This window comes from Choristoneura fumiferana, chromosome 4 (assembly GCF_025370935.1).
Source record: "Choristoneura fumiferana chromosome 4, NRCan_CFum_1, whole genome shotgun sequence".
NCBI lineage: Eukaryota > Metazoa > Arthropoda > Insecta > Lepidoptera > Tortricidae > Choristoneura > Choristoneura fumiferana.
This window is the reverse complement of record NC_133475.1, coordinates 7,908,449-7,926,640: the sequence shown is the minus strand read 5'-3', so window position 1 is coordinate 7,926,640 and position 18,192 is coordinate 7,908,449. Positions and strand designations below refer to the sequence as shown.

The 18,192-nt window shown below is 35.8% G+C and overlaps 2 protein-coding genes across 2 annotated transcripts in view; both read right to left on the bottom strand.

The window, feature by feature from the left end:
* The window catches only part of LOC141427402 (trypsin alpha-like), a 32,249-nt gene extending 25,884 nt beyond the window's left edge, over positions 1-6,365 (bottom strand). Inside the window, exons 1-4 of the mRNA XM_074086769.1 lie at positions 6,257-6,365; positions 6,085-6,170; positions 5,598-5,725; positions 4,755-4,917 (exon numbers count right to left, since the gene is read on the bottom strand). Coding sequence (XP_073942870.1) covers positions 4,755-4,917; positions 5,598-5,725; positions 6,085-6,170; positions 6,257-6,296 — 417 coding nt within the window. The 5' untranslated portion in view covers positions 6,297-6,365. The remainder of the gene's footprint in view (positions 1-4,754; positions 4,918-5,597; positions 5,726-6,084; positions 6,171-6,256) is intronic.
* On the bottom strand, positions 3,082-4,092 carry LOC141427129 (renal glandular kallikrein-like). The gene is made up of 4 exons (XM_074086366.1): positions 4,086-4,092; positions 3,750-3,850; positions 3,497-3,643; positions 3,082-3,321 (listed from the first exon to the last, which is right to left on the bottom strand). The coding sequence occupies exons 1-4, from the start codon at positions 4,090-4,092 to the stop codon at positions 3,097-3,099; spliced, it is 480 nt and encodes a 159-aa protein (XP_073942467.1). The 3' UTR covers positions 3,082-3,096.
* Positions 6,366-18,192: the final 11,827 nt, after the last annotated feature.

Genomic DNA, 18,192 nt, shown 5'->3' with positions numbered 1-18,192 from the left:
AACGGACACGTCCAATGATTACTTACGCTGAAGCGCTAACTCGGGAGCTAAATTAATATTCACTGCCGCAACAGCTAACTGAACTTTACTGTTGTAGGTACCTACGCTGCGAGCTAAGACTTTCTGTACCAAAGGCGTGGCGTCTTAACAACTCGATTCCCGCCGGTTACCTACATTTTTAATTCTCGACGGAAAAGAGGGGTGTCATAAGTTTGACGCCAATGTCTGTCTATCTGTGCGATCGTAGCTCTAGAATGGATAGACCGGCACGTATGATACGAACTTTGAATTTTAGAGAAGTTTAATTAAAATTATGAGATTTGACATTTCGGAGATCTCACGCTACACTAGCGCGCATTGCTACCACCATCTTGCTCGCTAATCCTGCCGTGAAGCAGCAGTGCTTGCACTGTTGGTGTTTCGGCGTCGAGTGTAAGACAACGGTGAAATTACTGGCACTTGAGGTATCCCATCTTAGACCTCTAGGTTGGCAACGCATCTGCAACCCCCCCCCCTGGTGCCCCTGGTGTTGCAGGTGTCTATGGGCGGTGGTGATCTCTTACCATCAGGAAACCCACTTGCTCGTTTGCCATCTAGTCGAATAAAAAAAATATATATATAGCCACCCATAGTGGATAGACACGTCGAGGGGAAAATGGGTTTAATGCACGAGTTTTACTCTCTGCTTTTCACTTCGATTGCGGAAATGAAATAGCAACAGGAAACAATTGTTCACTTACTATATATAGTTTTATAGTTGTATTGATTTATTTTTATGAAAATGAAAATGATTGAAAAAAATTATGTAAAAACTTTTTATGTTTGTGGCTGCTGACACCTGATTACCTGCCTTAGAGGTGAATTTACTTTATGCACTATAGCATGAAAGTCATTTTATGTCGCTTAGATTCAGCATAAACACGAACTTTACGAGCATGAGAAGTGAAAAAACTCTTTTCATTTATCAATTAGGTAGTTAATTTAAAATGTTAGGCAAAACATTGTAATAAAATCTTTATTTTTGAGTAGGTAAATAACTTGGATTACAAGGTAGGATAATCTGGGTTATTATTTCGAGAGGTTCAATAGTGTTCAGACTCAAATTTTCAGTTATAAAATTAGAAATATATCGTTTATTGTTTTTAAGTTGCTTAGGATATTATCACTGAAACTTGCGGTAAATACATTTTATTCTATTTTATTCTTTTTTTCCACAATAACTTAAATTTTCTGCACAAAAGTCAGTTACGTGGTCAGGTTCGGATTATCCCTGATTACTTTGTAGTATTGTAAAAATACAAGGTATAGAAAACTTGCTGTTTAAAACATGGATTGAATGTTCATAATATGATATACCATGCATGCAAACATAAAAAAATTAGGACATTGATAAGACTATTTTTTCTACATTTCCGTTGTTCCAAAATACACCATCATTTTCGTGGCCACACTTATTAAGTATATTTTAAACAAAAAAAAGAGGTCAAACCTCCTGTAAATCCTTTTTTAACTATAAGCAACTTTGAAAATAAGACTGCGTCAATATAACGTATAATGTTTATCGCAAGTCATAATTATTTATCTATAATTAATGTAATAAAGGTTCAGTTAGATTTGCGTCAAAGATCGAGCGTCATTTTCGTTACGGTTGCGACTTGGTAAGTATTGGGTAAATAAATATAATGTTTTACTGGTGCTGTGTCATTTGCAGTAAGTTATTCAATATTGATTTCATTTGCTTCAAATCTATAGGATATTTACTGCAGAGCCGCGAAAGTAAGAGCTTTTCAATTTCGTGTCATCATTTTCGTGTCCTATGGGCCACGAAACTGATTAAAGACCACGAAAAAGATGATTTTCCCTACAAGTAGAAAAAATACAGAACACTTTTTATAGAATTTTCTGCTTTTTACAGTGTAATCGTTTATGCCGTTATTGATTTAATTGATTTAAACGAAGAATGGTTGACCGTCAACAACATTTGCTCCAGGTGTGGTTATAGGAATTATGACCAGTGCGTCGCCAATTTTGTTAACTGGCGAGAGGTCAAGAATTATTTTGCCCTGAATGTACGTGTGAAATGTATATATCTAAATATTAAAAGAAAACTTCGTCATTTAGAGGAGCATTTTTGTTGTAACATAATTTCGTTCTGGTTTACCGTAGACCTGCACGGGGGAAGGTATTGAAAACTGTTTTGGTTTGTGAGTTGAAGTTATAATCTTACTTTAATTAAGTAATTTCTAGATAGTATTTAAAAGGTTACAAAAATGACAATTTGAAGTCGTCATTTTCGTGGTCAAGTTTTAATTTTTTTATATAGATATCGATTGTCTATTTCTGTTGATACCTGATTAATTAAATAATGCTTATTCGTTTTCTCATTATGATCGGATTTTCATTCAAATAGTACAATTATAAGATTTTAAAATAAACAAAATGTTCTTTTTCGTGGTCTCGATGCTCATTTTCGTTACCGTTAAAATTGGATTTTTCCTTTTTTTAACCAAAATAAACTTTATCGATCTCTTATAATATAAAGCATCTTATCGGTACATATCCTTATGTTCAAAATAAAACAGACCACATCAAAATGTGTGTTTTTATTTCTGTAACATTTCTCTTACACCTCAAATAATTACCCACAAATCAAGTTTAATTTGACTGCTAAAAACGTACTTAACAAAAACAACATCACACTCATGACTTTATCTATCACAAAAATAGACAGCCGAGATAACATATTTCACGAAAATTATTACTTATTTATCACATGCCATAAACGGTTATCTACTTTATTTCACTAATTCCGATTCCTAAAGTCAAGGTTCTTGTATTAATTGATTGTCATGCGTCATTTCGCCATTCTCGTAGCTTTAATAGGACATGACGACTCATTTGATTTTCTCTTCGTTTGTTGAGAAAATATGTGAAATATTCAAAATCTAAGCATGGATTAGAGAGTATTTCAGTACTGCTAAACTTAAATCTTAATATTGCGCAAGCTTCACACGACGCACACAACTGATGATTTTATCATGCGTACCTACTAAGCGTGCGTTACTAAGGCTTTCACTCTTAAACGCTTAATTACACTTAACTCAAAAGACTAGCAAAGGCCATTTGAGTCAAAGTGAGCAAGATGAAAATGGAAGCTCCAGGAGTGAAGGTGTTTGCTGATCCAGTAACTCCTCTGATGAAAGAAGTGTAGTTGTTCACACGAGTGTAGATCTCAGGGTATGATGATGCAGCGCAATTTCCATGCAGTGCGAGGATACCAGTCAATACGCCATCACAGATGAGAGGGTTACCTTCATCGCTCTGCATATAATAGATTTAGGATTAAAACACATCTGAGAGGCAAAAATATATTTAAATTTTTGATTCACATGCATTCTACTTAAGTTGAAAACTTTACAGATACTGATGGTTAAAAGGCTTACAAAAAGGAAAAATCAATAAGTTGAAGATTCAAGTAATTCATAGTGACATTTACCACACAACCCGAGGAGACGATGTCATATGAAGCCGCGCAGACCATGGTGTTGCGGATGTTAGGCATTCCGTGCTGGGTGTTGTACACGTTCGTGCACATTTCTTGATTGTAAATGTATTTTGCGGCAAACTTCAAATCAACACTGGCCTAAAAAAGTAAATAAAATTATTACGACTGTTCAGACTTACACGCCCTACTTCTAAAAAAGGCAAACCTTCAAAACAAAACAAAAACATCAAGCATCATCACTCACCAAGGAAGTGGGATTGTTGTTGAGAGCACCCCAGCCGGCAACAGTGCAGCTAAGGTCATCGCGTGGGTTTAACTCGCAGCAGGTAAGGCACGGTGTGACCACTGTGTTGGGAAAGGGAACGAGTAGTTACAAAATAACGATTTTTTCCTCACAAGATTTCGTGACGATTTCCTGACGTCAAGAAATTTTGGATGTTTTATGCAGTTATGTTTTATGATTTCATCCTTAGTGTTAATAATTTCTTGTCAAAACTGATTTCTTGTCAAATTTATGACGCGCCACTTTTTTTGAGGAATACTCTATTAATGATTACGAATATGAATCTGTTCATTTTACTATGCATAGTCCCATTATTAGTTTAAAAATAGTTTTCAATTTTGAAGAACCTAAATATACTTAACGGTTAACTAAAATTAAATCAAGTCTATTAAACTCTTGTTGTTATTTTTCTTTTTATTCGAATTATTTTGATCTAATCAAATTGATGGACCTTGATAGTTATCCAATCCAACCGCATAACAGTGCAAACCAGGGGTATTGCATGCGTCCAACGCGTTCTAAGAGGAATTTCACGTGCCAAAATTATCTGTCTTACTCTACGAGAACACAACAGTGCAAGCACTGCTGCTTCACGGCAGGATTAGCGAGCAAGATGGTCCCTTGTTGAACAATCTAACTATTAAACTATAACTTTACTTTGTGATCGATCCTTAACTCAAACTCGAAATCATTTATTTCCCTTGATACAATACAAAATACTGAATTAAACCCTGTAAGGGCACAGCAATAACATCGTCATCATTTCGGCATATATTCGTCCCACTGCAGGGCACAGGCCTCCTCTCAGAATGAGGTGGCTTGGGCCGTAGTTCTAACGCGTGCCCAGTGCGGATTTGGAACTTCACACACACCATTGAATTGCTTCACCTGTGTAGTACTTTCCTACCTACTGGCTAGTTAGTGCTTATAGTTCTTAGGTAGAGGTAGCAAATAATTAATACTCACAGTAATAACACCAATATCATTGAGGTAAGATGGAATTCCCAAGTACTCGGGGTGTTCGGTATATTGGAGAATGGTCCTGACACGATCAGCTGACGTGTCGTTAGTAAGCTGATGCGCTCCAGCAAATACCCTGTAATTGGCTGTGCTGATCGGAGACCTGGTCCTGTGAATAAATATATTAAATTTTGTTGTGAATCCTCCATTGAGAAGGCCACGCTTAAAACAGTTAATCGCCTCACAAAACAAAATCCCACTAATAATATTATAATTATAAATATGAAAGTTCGTAAGTATGTCTGCTTGTTCACGTCTAAGCCGCTAAACTGATTTAGATGAAATTCGGTATGCAGATAGTTTGAGCCCCGGCGAAGGACATAGGGTAGTTTTTATCACGGATAAATTGCAAGTTCCCGCGGGGGGATAAATAAACGAATTCTACGCGGACGGAGTCGCAGGCAATAGCTAGTATTTAGTAAACTTGGTGTCCTTTTTAATACAAAACTATCCTGTGTTCTTCTTCTAGTAAAAGTATTTTTAAGGACGGATTAATCGAAATACTTTAGTGCATTTTGGGATGAATTATGGAAATTGTACGAGTAAATATTATTGTATTAAATCCGGAATAAGCTTTTAGTAATATGTATCTAAACTCTTTATTGTACAAAAGAAAAGAAACAAAACACAATTGACAAACTTTAATATACTTTTGGGTTGGTGAGATATTTTGTATCTTACGGGATTAAATAGGAGAATAGCTTAAGGACGCAAAAGACTTGTGCCCATCAGTGGCGACATCAGTAATTACTGGCGGCCAGTATTAGCTAATGTATAACAATGTCTTACCCATCAGCATTCCACTCATACAAACAAGAAGCAGCTGTCAAGACATGCTGGAAGGTGATGAGAGCACCACCACATCTGTGGCCTCTGGTTGGCACTGCCTGGTTGTTGAAAATCCTTTGCAAGGAGGCCTGAAGAAGTTGTTAGTATTTAGAGGTAGAATGCTTTTAGTGACATTATTTAGTAGTAACGACACACTAATTTATTAAGCGCAGTTGAAACAAAATTACAGTGACTTATGTATAGTGAATATACCTATTTGTTTCAGAAAATCAAGTAACTTTTTTGTTATTAAGAGCCTGTTTCACCAGCCATTGACAAAATTTTATGTGACAAATAAATGTGACGCTATCTCTGTTTATTCCGACAAATCAAACAGAGTCGGCATCACAGACATCTCTCACATAAAATGTATCAATGAGTGGTGGAAAAGGGGGTAAAACTATGATAGTATCGTAAAAGGCTACTTTGAAAGTGAACTTGAATTTACCATGAAAGGGAATTGAAGATTGGCAGCATAGCCTCCACCAGAGATCCTATTTGATTGTTCGTCGACATCCAAGGGCACTGCACTGCCTAAAATAAAATATTTTTATGATTATATTGAATCACTTAAGACGCCCGTGAAATTAAATTTAAAATAAAACTCTTAAAGCACTTACAGGCAATGGCAAGAGCCAAAAAAGAAACAATTTTGTACATGTTGTTGGTTACCTAGCAGCACTGTTAATGTGAACTGGGAAAAGTAAAACAATAGCTAGCCTTAAATATGTTAGGCTATTATCGCAAAGCTGTTATCAGTGTACAATCATCCTTAACTTATTTTCATAACCGAGCCTCAAAATCAAAAAGTCCTAACTTGTATAACTTTTCTATGCCCGCTTACATGTTTCTTGTACTGAGCGGTTTTTTTTATCGTTCTTATCCATTTAGTGGAATCGATACGATATCTGAGTTAATATCCTGATTGGAAATCTGTTACGTTTTTTGGTACAGTACTTACCTGGTTTATTTACCTTTGATTATGACTTTCTGAATAATTCAGCATTAGCTAGATAACTATTGAGCATATTTTGATGAATCATTTTTAAAATATGTATATGTGGTACCGGAACTTTGTTACACAATTGTTCATAATTTCAGTATAATTGAAGGCTTAAAGTGACCAAAGATTGTTTTGCTAGTGACAAGTGTTTATTTGCTTATTTGTAATGCTTTATTTTTTATCCATGTTTTAAATGTTGTTAACTTGAATGAGGTAGTGGCTGCTTATTTAAAACTAGCGTTTACCCGCGGCTTAGCATGCGTAAATCATTAGATATAGGTACTTATAGCAGTTGAATTAAAATTTCGGGATTTTATTAAATTCTCGTGGGAATTCCCTAAAATTACATCGTGGTTTTCATTCACGTTATTTTATAACAACCATGCCAAATTTCATGACTCTAAGCCCAGCGGTTGTTATTTCGAGATTTTACCCCTATCCCGTGGGACATCGGGATAAAAAGTAGCCTGTGTGTTATTTCAGATGTCCAGCTATCTACATGACAAATTTCATGACTCTAAGCCCAGCGGTTGGTATTTCAAGATTTTATCCCTATCCCGTGGGAATATCAGGATAAAAAGGAGCTTGTGTTATTCCAGATGTCCAGCTATCTACATACCAAATTTCATGACTCTAAGCCCAGTGGTTATTCTTTCGAGATTTTATCCCTATCCCGTGGGAATATTGGGATAAAGTGTAGCCTATGCGTTATTTCAGATGTCCAGCTATCTACATACCATAGGGATTGCAATCCAGCAGCATTTTCAATCTAGCTGGATTTTTGTTAGATTGGCCCGAATCTAGCTGGATACAGCAAGATATGTAATCAAAAAAATACATGATTTTAATGAATTTGTTTGTTTATTTATTAATTTAAGCTATTTACTACCGTGAGAGGTATTTGAGTGATATGGACCTGCTCAATGATGCAGTGAATATCATTTTGAGTTGTCCGGTATCGGAAGATGCAGTACCTAGGTACGGATTTACAGGTTCATCAAGCACTCCTTTGCAGACAGATAATCTGGACATCGCAGGAGAAGTGTTTGTTTAATGTGGCCATCGAATCTAAATGAGGCTGGCATAATCACACAGGTGCACTTAAGCCTCGAATAAATATATAAAAAAAGCTGTTTACTACTACAAACTACCAAAATAAAAACCTTTACTCGTTTAGTGGTAACTAGGAACATATATCAATTTCAATTTAAGTTGGTTCTTTGAGATCAAAATAATTGACTTAAAATTACAATTTCAGTATTATGTTTTATAAAGTAAGAAAAAAAAACGAATACAACATCAAAGATCTTTAAGGAATAATTAATAAATAATTTTCATCATCATCATCATGTCAGCCGAAAGACCTCCACTGCTGGACATATTTATGCCTCCCCTAAGGCTCTCCACTCAGGCCGGTCTTGTGCTTTCCGCATCCACCGTGTATCCCTAGGACGGTATGCCTTCAACAAGACGGAGCGACGACCTAAGGCCGTATTGCCTAACGTTTTTGAAGTTCGCCATCGCAATCAAATGACAGTTTTTGTATGCGAAACCTGTCATTTGATTACGATCGCGAGCGTCACAAACGTTAAGCAGTACTGCCTCTAGTTAATGTCGCATAATTAATTTTCATAATTAATGAATATCGGGATAAAAAGTTTCCTATGTTTTAATCCAGGTTATAACCTAACTTTTTGCCAAATTTCATCCAAATCCGTCCAGCCGTTTCAGCGTGAAGAAGTAACAAACATACTCACTCACTCACAAACTTTCACGTTTTATAATATTAGTAGGATTAGTAGAATTAATTTAAACGAGTCATATTTATGATCGCAAAGGATAGTGATACGGTACGGTAGGTTGTAAAAGTATTATACTAAATTACCTACCTAAATAAAATCGGAAACAAAAGAAAAAAAATATAAAACTATTAAAAGAGGTAAGTGTTACTACATTAAGTATAAATGAATATTTAGAAGAATGAGAAAAAAAATAATGGGTAGGTATAGTACTCGTCGTTATAGTGCTCGTCGTAGTGCTCGTCGTCGTCGTTGGCGACGCGTCGCGACAGCAGCTGGGCTACTACGAAACTCTAAACTCGAAGTTCGTATCATACCGTCCCTCTTGCTCTCATATTAAATAGCATAAGTGTCGGAGGGACCGCACGACACGAACTTCGAGTTACAAGTTTCGTAGTAGCGCTGCAGCAGTGGCACAGGAATCGATCGACCAAAGCATGACCACGACCACTCTGTCAAGAGTGAACGACTAAGAAGAGAGAATAGTACTCGTATTATTGTATGTAATTAAAGATGACCTCATTGCACTATACCGCATATATAAGTTCTAAGTTTATGTATTTATAACTAGATGAAAGTATAGTTTATTTAAATACCTTACCAAAATTATAAGTGTACACCACTTCCTAAAAATTACATGTGGTTAACATAGCATATTATTATGTTATGTACCGATAGTTCATTAATGTAATTCATTGTAAAATTATTACGCCCCAACAGGGCATAATTTTTTATATTTTTTTGTAAAAGGTGTTGAAATTAATAAATACTGAATACCTACTGATACATATTGAAATCAATTTTAAACGTTTCACAGTTGATTCTACTTTCACTTTTATAGTTTCAATTAATTATCAGCTCGGATTTACAGCAGAAACTTTGATAAATGCGTTTTCATTTGTTCTCGCGCTATATCAGTTACAGCGTTACACAGCGTTACACATAATAACAAACGTGAATTTTGGGCATTCTGGCCGTTTTGGCCGCGGTTACGAGCACATTAAGGGGGGTTATACCCGTTAATGAGAACGTTAATACCCTGACCTCCATCACGTTTTGTAAATAACCCCCTGCCTGTGATGTGTGGAGTACGCTGTAACGACACGGAACGATCGTAGGATGCATTTTTAACTGCCTTTATCAGGCAAAAGGCCATAAAATTCAACAAACATAGGACCAATTTAAAAACGCCGATGTGTTTTTTTTCGCGAGGCGCATGAACAACAAAAAAGGAACGCTTATGGGATCGCTAGCGTTGCTGTTTTTTGATCACTGCTACGGGATATTTATTATTCGTAACCTTTGTTAAACTGGGTTTTAACCGTAATTTTTTATTTATTAATTCAAATTAAGAAAACAAAATGGTCCAAGAGTTAGTAAACACGAAAATACTTAATAACTATGTTAGTTTACAGTATAAAATTAAAATTTAAAAATAATCATTGAAAAAGGTACATGACCATCAGGTGATGATGACATGATCATTTTCTGCTGGTCAGCACCTGGGCGAATTGGCGTATGCAAGTCGAGTCCTCGCCGCTACAGTTTGCAGAATGGTGTTAGAACTAGCCCACAAACTACTGAGCATCGAGGCAGTCTTTTTGCGCATGATGGCATATTAAATCATCCGTTCTAGCCAGCGCAAACATGCCCGATGCGCTGCTAGACCCTGGCAGTTCAGCCCCATCAGCATCCTGCAGCTCCGTTTCCACCAGGGATATGCGAGGATCTGTTGCGAGGAATGTGATTTCATGAACCAATAGAAATACTTCATTAAACTCGCCTGGCTTCTCTCAGCTGTTTCATCTCAATACATCTTTGGTGGAAACGTGGCTTAAAGCCGTCGTTATACTGTACTCCAAGGACGCTGACAGACCGCTGCGTGAAGCTAATCCAGTGACTGAACGTACAGAAAACTTGACAGTAGGCTTTAAATAGCGTCGCCTTGACTTGCTTAGGTACTACAACGTGCAAACCCACATGTTATATCTTATTGCCAGCGCCCTTCTTTCCCTCTCAATGCCCATGTGGTCCTTAAGGTTGTCGGTAATTAAATTTCCCAGGTATTTGAACACATTTGCTCGTTTTAGTTCATCACCGTTGAACCCGATTGCAGGCACAAAGTAATAATATTATACTTAAGTACTTTATTCGAAAGGATGTAGGTACCACTTGAATTACAGTGACAATGTGTGTTTCTTTTTATTATGGACCAACCACCCCACATGAATTAAATTGAATCATAAAAAAAAAGATCATAAATTGACTTTGTTGGGTACATAAACGAAGGGTACCAATGACAGGAGGGTTTGCGTTTGCCCTTGTTGGTTGAGTCGCAACATACTTTAAAATCTTCATTAAATTTTGGGTTGTGATACAAATCGAAATTATAGAAGTTTTTAATTATTATTTTCCCTAATTGTTATGTACCTACCTAAACTATATGCTATAGCGTTTGAAAGATATTGAAGAATCAAATACTACTCGTAACGTCTGCCTTTGGTTTTCATCTCGAGTAGGTACTCATAGATCTAAAGTTGTAAAGATGCCTCAGATTGATAACAAAAGTTCTTCGAAAAACATGAGCTGAGTAATAGAATGAGTATCAGTCTACTTATCTCGTCCGCTTCCTCCTTATGATGCAACAACAGATTGTTGAAGGTCATGAAAAAAATATAGTAAGTAGGTACAATACAATACTACAAATATTCTTTATTGCACACTACAAATCAGTAGGTACAATTTTTTTACATGGATACAAATTCTGGGTAGAATTAGGCGGTCTTATCGCTTAAAAATGATCTCTTTCAGACAACCATTAGAGTAACATTAGGGTAACCAACGGGTAAGTATTTTATTTATCCTGTTAAACGTAACTATGGAATTTTGACTTCGATCGACGTCATGAGTAGACGTCGCGGTATTGATCAATTAGCGATTATTAGAATTTTGCTATCGTTTTTGCAATGACATCGATTCAATAATGAAAAAAAAAATAACAAAAACGTTTTGAAGTTAAACAATCTTTTCTAAAGAAACAATACGTGATGCAGATAATACTTAAAGCTGTGGAAAAATTACTAAAGTATAGGTAATCATCGATTGAAGACGTCATATTGATCAGACTAAAATAAAATCGTGCCCACTTAAAGACTAAGATGTTACCTTTGAGAATTCCAATGAGATTTAGTAAAATTCCGTAATTTCAATTGGACTACTAAGTCGGGTAACTTAATAGCTCTCGTAAACGAAATCGCGTGTTTAAGCTAGTAATATGTAAATCTATAAATCTGTTGTCACGAGACTGACAGTCAAGATCACAAACTTGTGAGCAAAAATTTGATCAAAATATATGAACACGCTTCCACGCCGTAAGCAGTAAATAGTCGTGTTCATATATTTTGATAAAATTATTGCCCGCAAGTTTATCAAATCAAATCAAAGACTTTTATTCAAAGTTTATTAAAAAACTAAAACTATATAAAATATAAACTAAACTAATATTACAAAATAAAAATGACTTCCAAATTTTTTGCCTCAGGCATTGACCCCCCTCAGGATAAAGTAATGGTGGCGTGGAAGCAGTCTACACGCGCGTCCGCAAACATCCCTGCAGGGCTACTACGAAACTCGAAGTTCGTGTCGTGCGGTCCCTCTCGCTCTCGTATTAAACAGTATAAGTGTCAAAGGGACCGCACGACACGAACTTCGAGTTTCGAGTTTCGTAGTAGCCCAGCTGATGCGCTGCAATACCGAGGCAGCCCCAACAGTGCCCTGAATGCGTTATTAAATTGTACCTTTATTTGTGTCTTTTTTGTTTTGTTGTGTTTTGTGTCCGCCTAAGGCATTGAGTAAAATCAAAAATCAAAAATCAAAATGGTTTATTAAAAGCAAAAACAAATTACAAGTAGGGTTTCCGTTGGTTCCACACTAGGCTATGCCTGTCACGTGGAAACCTGATTCGGGGTACAAACAATTAATTTAATTAAATAACTAAAATTTTTACAAAAATGGGTAAATTAAAAGTTAGGCAACAAAACGAACAAGTGTGTGTGTGTGTGTGTGTGTGTGTGTGAGTGCGTGCATAGCTGTGTATGTGCGACAAAACAAAAATAGACAACGTATCCTGTATTTAATTAAAAAAAGAAATGTACTTTTGTTTCAATAAAAGTAAATTTATTGTCTACTTACCCGCGTCGGATGCCACGCTGTACAATAGTTGCGCTCTTTGTTAGACATTCGTATGCTGATATGGGGCCCCTAATAAAAATAAATGGTATCTTCCCTGATCTAAATATTAGGATACAAATTCAGGCGAAGCACTATAGATCTTCCCCCACATAAACTATGCTTGGATTGCAAAAGTTTTGTTTTATTGTTTTCTGTGTTTCGTTTGGTTACGCCTTCGGATTTTTCTCTTGCCCAAATTGATACAAATCACGAAGAACCATAAAGTGATTTTAGATTTCCAGATATTTTTAACAGTAGCTACATTGCATCTCAGTAACGTGATCTTCATTTTGTCGTATATTTGGTTTCCGAAGATAAATTTACAGACTAAAAATAAAATAATATGAACATAATTCAAAGTTTTTACTCATTTCCTATGCTCCTAAATTTTTTAATTATTATGCTCGATGTAGGCTGAAAACATGACTTTTATGATCGAGTTAATAAAGTACAATCATCTTCTAGGACTATGGAAATCAAGTGCTAACACTACAACGAACAAACGTTTTTAAAAATAATTTTAATTTAGTTAATTTTGTGTTTACTGCTTTAAAAATTAAAGAAAATACCTACATCAAAACTTTTCAGGCAATAATAAATAGTGGATTAAAAACAAGTGCATAAATATCGTGCAACATGTCGAGCTAAACTCGATTTAAGAGGTGCAATAAATGTTTAATCATCATCATCATCATCATCCCAGCTTGTATACGTCTCACTACGCGGCATTGTAATAGGCTACTACGAAACTCGCAAATCGAAGTTCGTATCGCATCGTCCCTTTCACTCGCGTACCTATGACATAAGCGTCAGCGGGACGGCAACATACGAATTTCGAGTTTTGTACTTCAAGGTTTAAGGCCTGGCCTCCTCTGAGGATGTGAGGGCTTGTTAAGCAACTGGCTTTTATTTTTCTTTACGATACTACTCGAAGTTGCTTAATTTTATTAATTTATTATTGTAAAACACGTACTTTAAAAACACAAAAATAACAACTTTATTTATCTCTTTTCTGAACATGTGATACACTACCTATGTAATAAATCGATAGATTGGCTAATTTAATTCAAGTTTTATAATATAAAACTTCAGTCAACCTGACTCAACTCTAGATTGCTAAGTACCTACCAACATTGCTCTTACTTGCATAGCGCAGTCACTCGAAAAGCACAGTGATTAAAGTAAAAGTTTAACTTATTCTCATATTAGGGTGAAGCTAGTTGGAGGCTAAATCGCTACCGAGTTCTAACAGCATAGATACTCTCACTGTTGTTATGAACGACACTCAAGGGTCGGCGAGCTCACAGCTAGTAGTTCAATCTACGTTTCGATTCAGAAAAACCCTGCTAAAGTCAAATCGTATCATCCACTCTATCCCTTTCATTTCTCTTGACAGAAAAAGGATAGTTCAAACTATTGATGTCTTTTTCGATCAGTTTGGCATCGAATAGCCGCAGAGCACGGATTGTATCTGTGCGATTCCATAGGAGATTACATCAGTTGCAACCTCATTATTTCCGCTATTTGGTTCGTGTCGAAAGGTTCATTAAATTATTACCTTGTTACTGTGAAATTTAGCCGAGCTTTCTATTTAAATTAAACTTTGATTGCATCGTTAATGGAAACAATGCTACGTGCTGGCACAATTTTGTACCGCACTAAAATTATTTATGATGAAGTTATTCCTACAACACGGAAACTAAACTTATGCCTTATGAGCAATTGAGCAATGCAATAAATATTACGAGTATCTTCTATAATAATGTATGGAATGTTAAACCTGCTCTACGCCTTTGAAAATAAAGAACCAAAATATAACATATTTCAAAAAACGTTTACGGTTTTCTTTAAATTGGTTTATCTGAAACGATTCCACTGCCGACGATTGAATGCTGCTCTACCAAAATCTGACTATCTATTACCATCTGCCAATTGCTAACTAAACAAACAAACTCAAAACACAGTGCCAAGAGCTATGTTAAGAGTTTCTTTGAGCTATCGAACCAGAAATGAGATCCGTATTTAGAAGAACTAAATAAAGTTACCGACATAGCTATCAAATTGCACGGCTTAAATGCTAGTGGGCGGAGCACATTTCTCATACACCTGAAGTCCTATCCTAAAGACAAAGGTAGCAGAAAATCCATCGTCGTGCAGATTTTGGGGAAAAGTGTGAACCAATCTTGGCCTGTGGTACTGTACTCATGAAATTATTAGTATCTATATAACTATCTGCCTGGGACTGAATATTATTTATATGTGACAAAGAAAACAGTACTTAGTACACGCGCAACTGTAATTCTATTAAGCCATCCATTTCACTTCAGCAAGCACTTCGAAGTTGCTAAAACTTGAAGCCATATATTATGCCGCATTGCATATAGAAAACTTTTCTCCCAGGAGTGCACAAATTAAGTACCTTGGAAACGTTATTCAAACACTGCTGGTCCGGGAGAATGCGTTTTCCCAAGGCTTGTCCGATAAAGTAGTGATTAATGTTCCGAAAGAATAATGACTTGTCACGGATAATGAGTTTCGTACAATTAATTCACTAAAAATATTCATTATGTCCCATTGGACAGATTATTTTGTTTCTGAGAAAATTAATTTAACTTAAAAGACACAAAAATGTATGCACTAAAGGAGAATCCAAAAATACATCAAATATCTAAAATCACAGAATCGATTAAATTAATCATAATGCCGTTAGGTTCAGCATCTTTAACAAATCATAAAATTGACTTTGTTTGCGAAAAACTAATCCCTAAGTATTATATGATTAATATTGTGATTGCAAAAGTTCACTAATTTTGGTTGAAAATAAATTCAAATATTTTATGCAAAACCACAAAATTCATAATTATTTGTTAGTAACAGTGTTTTTAATCTAGTCACTAGATTGTAGTGTTAGCTGATACTGACTAATTGAAATTAATGCCATTTTATCTTTTGTGAATTAATTTAAATTTAACAAAGTCGCACTAAATCCAAACCTTGTTGTTGTTAGACTGTACAACAACTACTACTGTACTGTAGTCTAACAACTGGTAGCATGCTACCACAAATCACACATGTAACATGGTGTATGGTTGTGTCACTCTGAAGATGAGCTCTGGTTGAGTTCGAAACGCGTCAGTGTAGTGTGGTGGTGGTGATAGATGGGTTTGTGTGATTTGTGTGTGTTTTTACAGTGTGGAGGTGGAGGAACTGCATGGACACGCATATTTTGCATAAGCTTATCTATCGTAAGGTCGCGGGTGAGCAAGGAAATTCTTTTAGTTCATTGATATGGACTCCGCAAAGTAACGCCTGATTCAATAAATTAGTAAATACTTGAGTTGATGTTAAAAATGCCAAAATCAGTACAGGGGTGCTTTCAAAATTTGAGGGTTTCCCTCGAGTTTTGTAAGATCCCATCATCACATCTTGACTTGGTGTCAGTGGGACCACCTCGGACGGAAGTATATCCTTTAGAACAAAAAATAATTTTGAAAGTTCGGCCCACAATTGACGGAGTTATTGCGTAACAAAAAGACAAAAAAAACATAAGACGAATTATTGAGAACCTCCTCCTTTTTTGAAGTCGGTTGAAAAATACAAATGTCATGAACCTCCTCCTATTTTGAAGTTAATTAAAAATGAAGACTTATTTAGGAAACACTACATGTACGGCTAGTTTTTATTACCTATAACTTAATATTCATATCTCGAATAGCAAACATACAGCGGCACCACTTGATGGGTATCCGCTCAGTTAAAAATAGTTTTAAGTTATATTATTATTCATAATTTAATAATCTTAACAACAGTATTACACATGTAAACACAAGAAAAGCAATGACAAAAAATGCCGACACGAATATCTACCTATTGGCTCTGTGCACGACATCAGCGCCACCTACCTTTTTGCTCTGATGCTCTGACGTTTTGAAAGTTCATCGCGACATTGTGACAAAAATCAAACCTATAACGTATTAATTTATAATACAAAATTACTGTGATACCAAAGTGATACCAAAGTGATTTGGGTGGTGTGAATTCATTTTTACGTCATTAAAATTAAATCAGGTAAGTAAAATTTATTCAAAAAGTGTTTTATTTTCGTTATGTCAGGGTTCGTTTAATTCTTGTTTAGTTGTACTTTTACTGTAAAACGAAAAGATAAAGCTATCTTATTGGTGAACTAAAATAATTTCCTTGCTCACCTGCGACCTTACGATAGCTAAGCTTATGCAAAATATGCGTGTTCATGCAGTTCCTCCACCTCCACACTGTAAGAACACACACAAATCACACAAACCCATCTATCACCACCACCACACTACACTGACGCGTTTCGAACTCAAACAGAGCTCATCTTCAGAGTGACACAACCGTACACCATGCTACCAGTTGTTAGACTAACAACTGTGTTTAGAATGCATGGAGATAATTAGATACAACAGTATGGGGTCTATTATTAATGAGCAGGTAAATTTAGTTTCATCTCCCTTGCTACGGCTTGGATCTAATTTCAGCAATGGTAGTTAATAAAACATGCCTTGACAGTAAATAAATAAAAATCAAGGTAGTTTTGAAGGACGGTTAAAAAATTTATTAATAATTTGTGGGTAGTTTTAGTTTGTTTCATAAAACGTATGTGGGTACTTGGGGAGTTACAGTGACAAGTTAAAACGGTGGTTGTGGTTCGTTAGTCTAACAACTGGTAGCATGGTGTACGGTTGTGTCACTCTGAAGATGAGCTCTGTTTGAGTTCGAAACGCGTCAGTGTAGTGTGGTGGTGGTGATAGATGGGTTTGTGTGATTTGTGTGTGTTCTTACAGTGTGGAGGTGGAGGAACTGCATGAACACGCATATTTTGCATAAGCTTAGCTATCGTAAGGTCGCGGGTGAGCAAGGAAATTATTTTAGTTTATTGATATGGACCTCCGCAAAGTAACGCCTGATTCAATAAATTATCTTATTGGTGTCTTTGAATAATAGTAAAATTATATAATTGTTCTTATATAGCTAGTAATAAATTAAATATCGTTTTCAGATCAAAATGAGTATCATTTTTAAGACTGGTTTTGTGAGTATCACTCAATATAAAATTTCAAACACAAACCGTTTCACAGGAAAAATTGTTGCTGGACATGTCCGAGATGTAGAAGAATTAAGAACAAAACAGGGACAGTGATCAATAATTCAAGCTCGCATCATAACGCAAACATCTATTACTAAAATTAGGTAGTTAAAGTCTTTACAAATTGCTTTGTTAATGATAGATTTATATGAGTATAACAGATGACAGAGCCTATATTATTTCTTCTTTTGGCGACTACGAGCGCTGTGATGGATTCCATTACCCCCATCTAGTACTTCGCACCCTCCCAATAGATATGTTACACATAGCTGCAGTAGCAAAAAAAACGGTTTTTGCTGAATTGATAAGGGAGGTTCTAATTTAATCAATATTTTAAAAAGACTAATATACTAATAAGTTTGACCGCTATGTGTGTCTGTATGTATTTATGTGGCACCG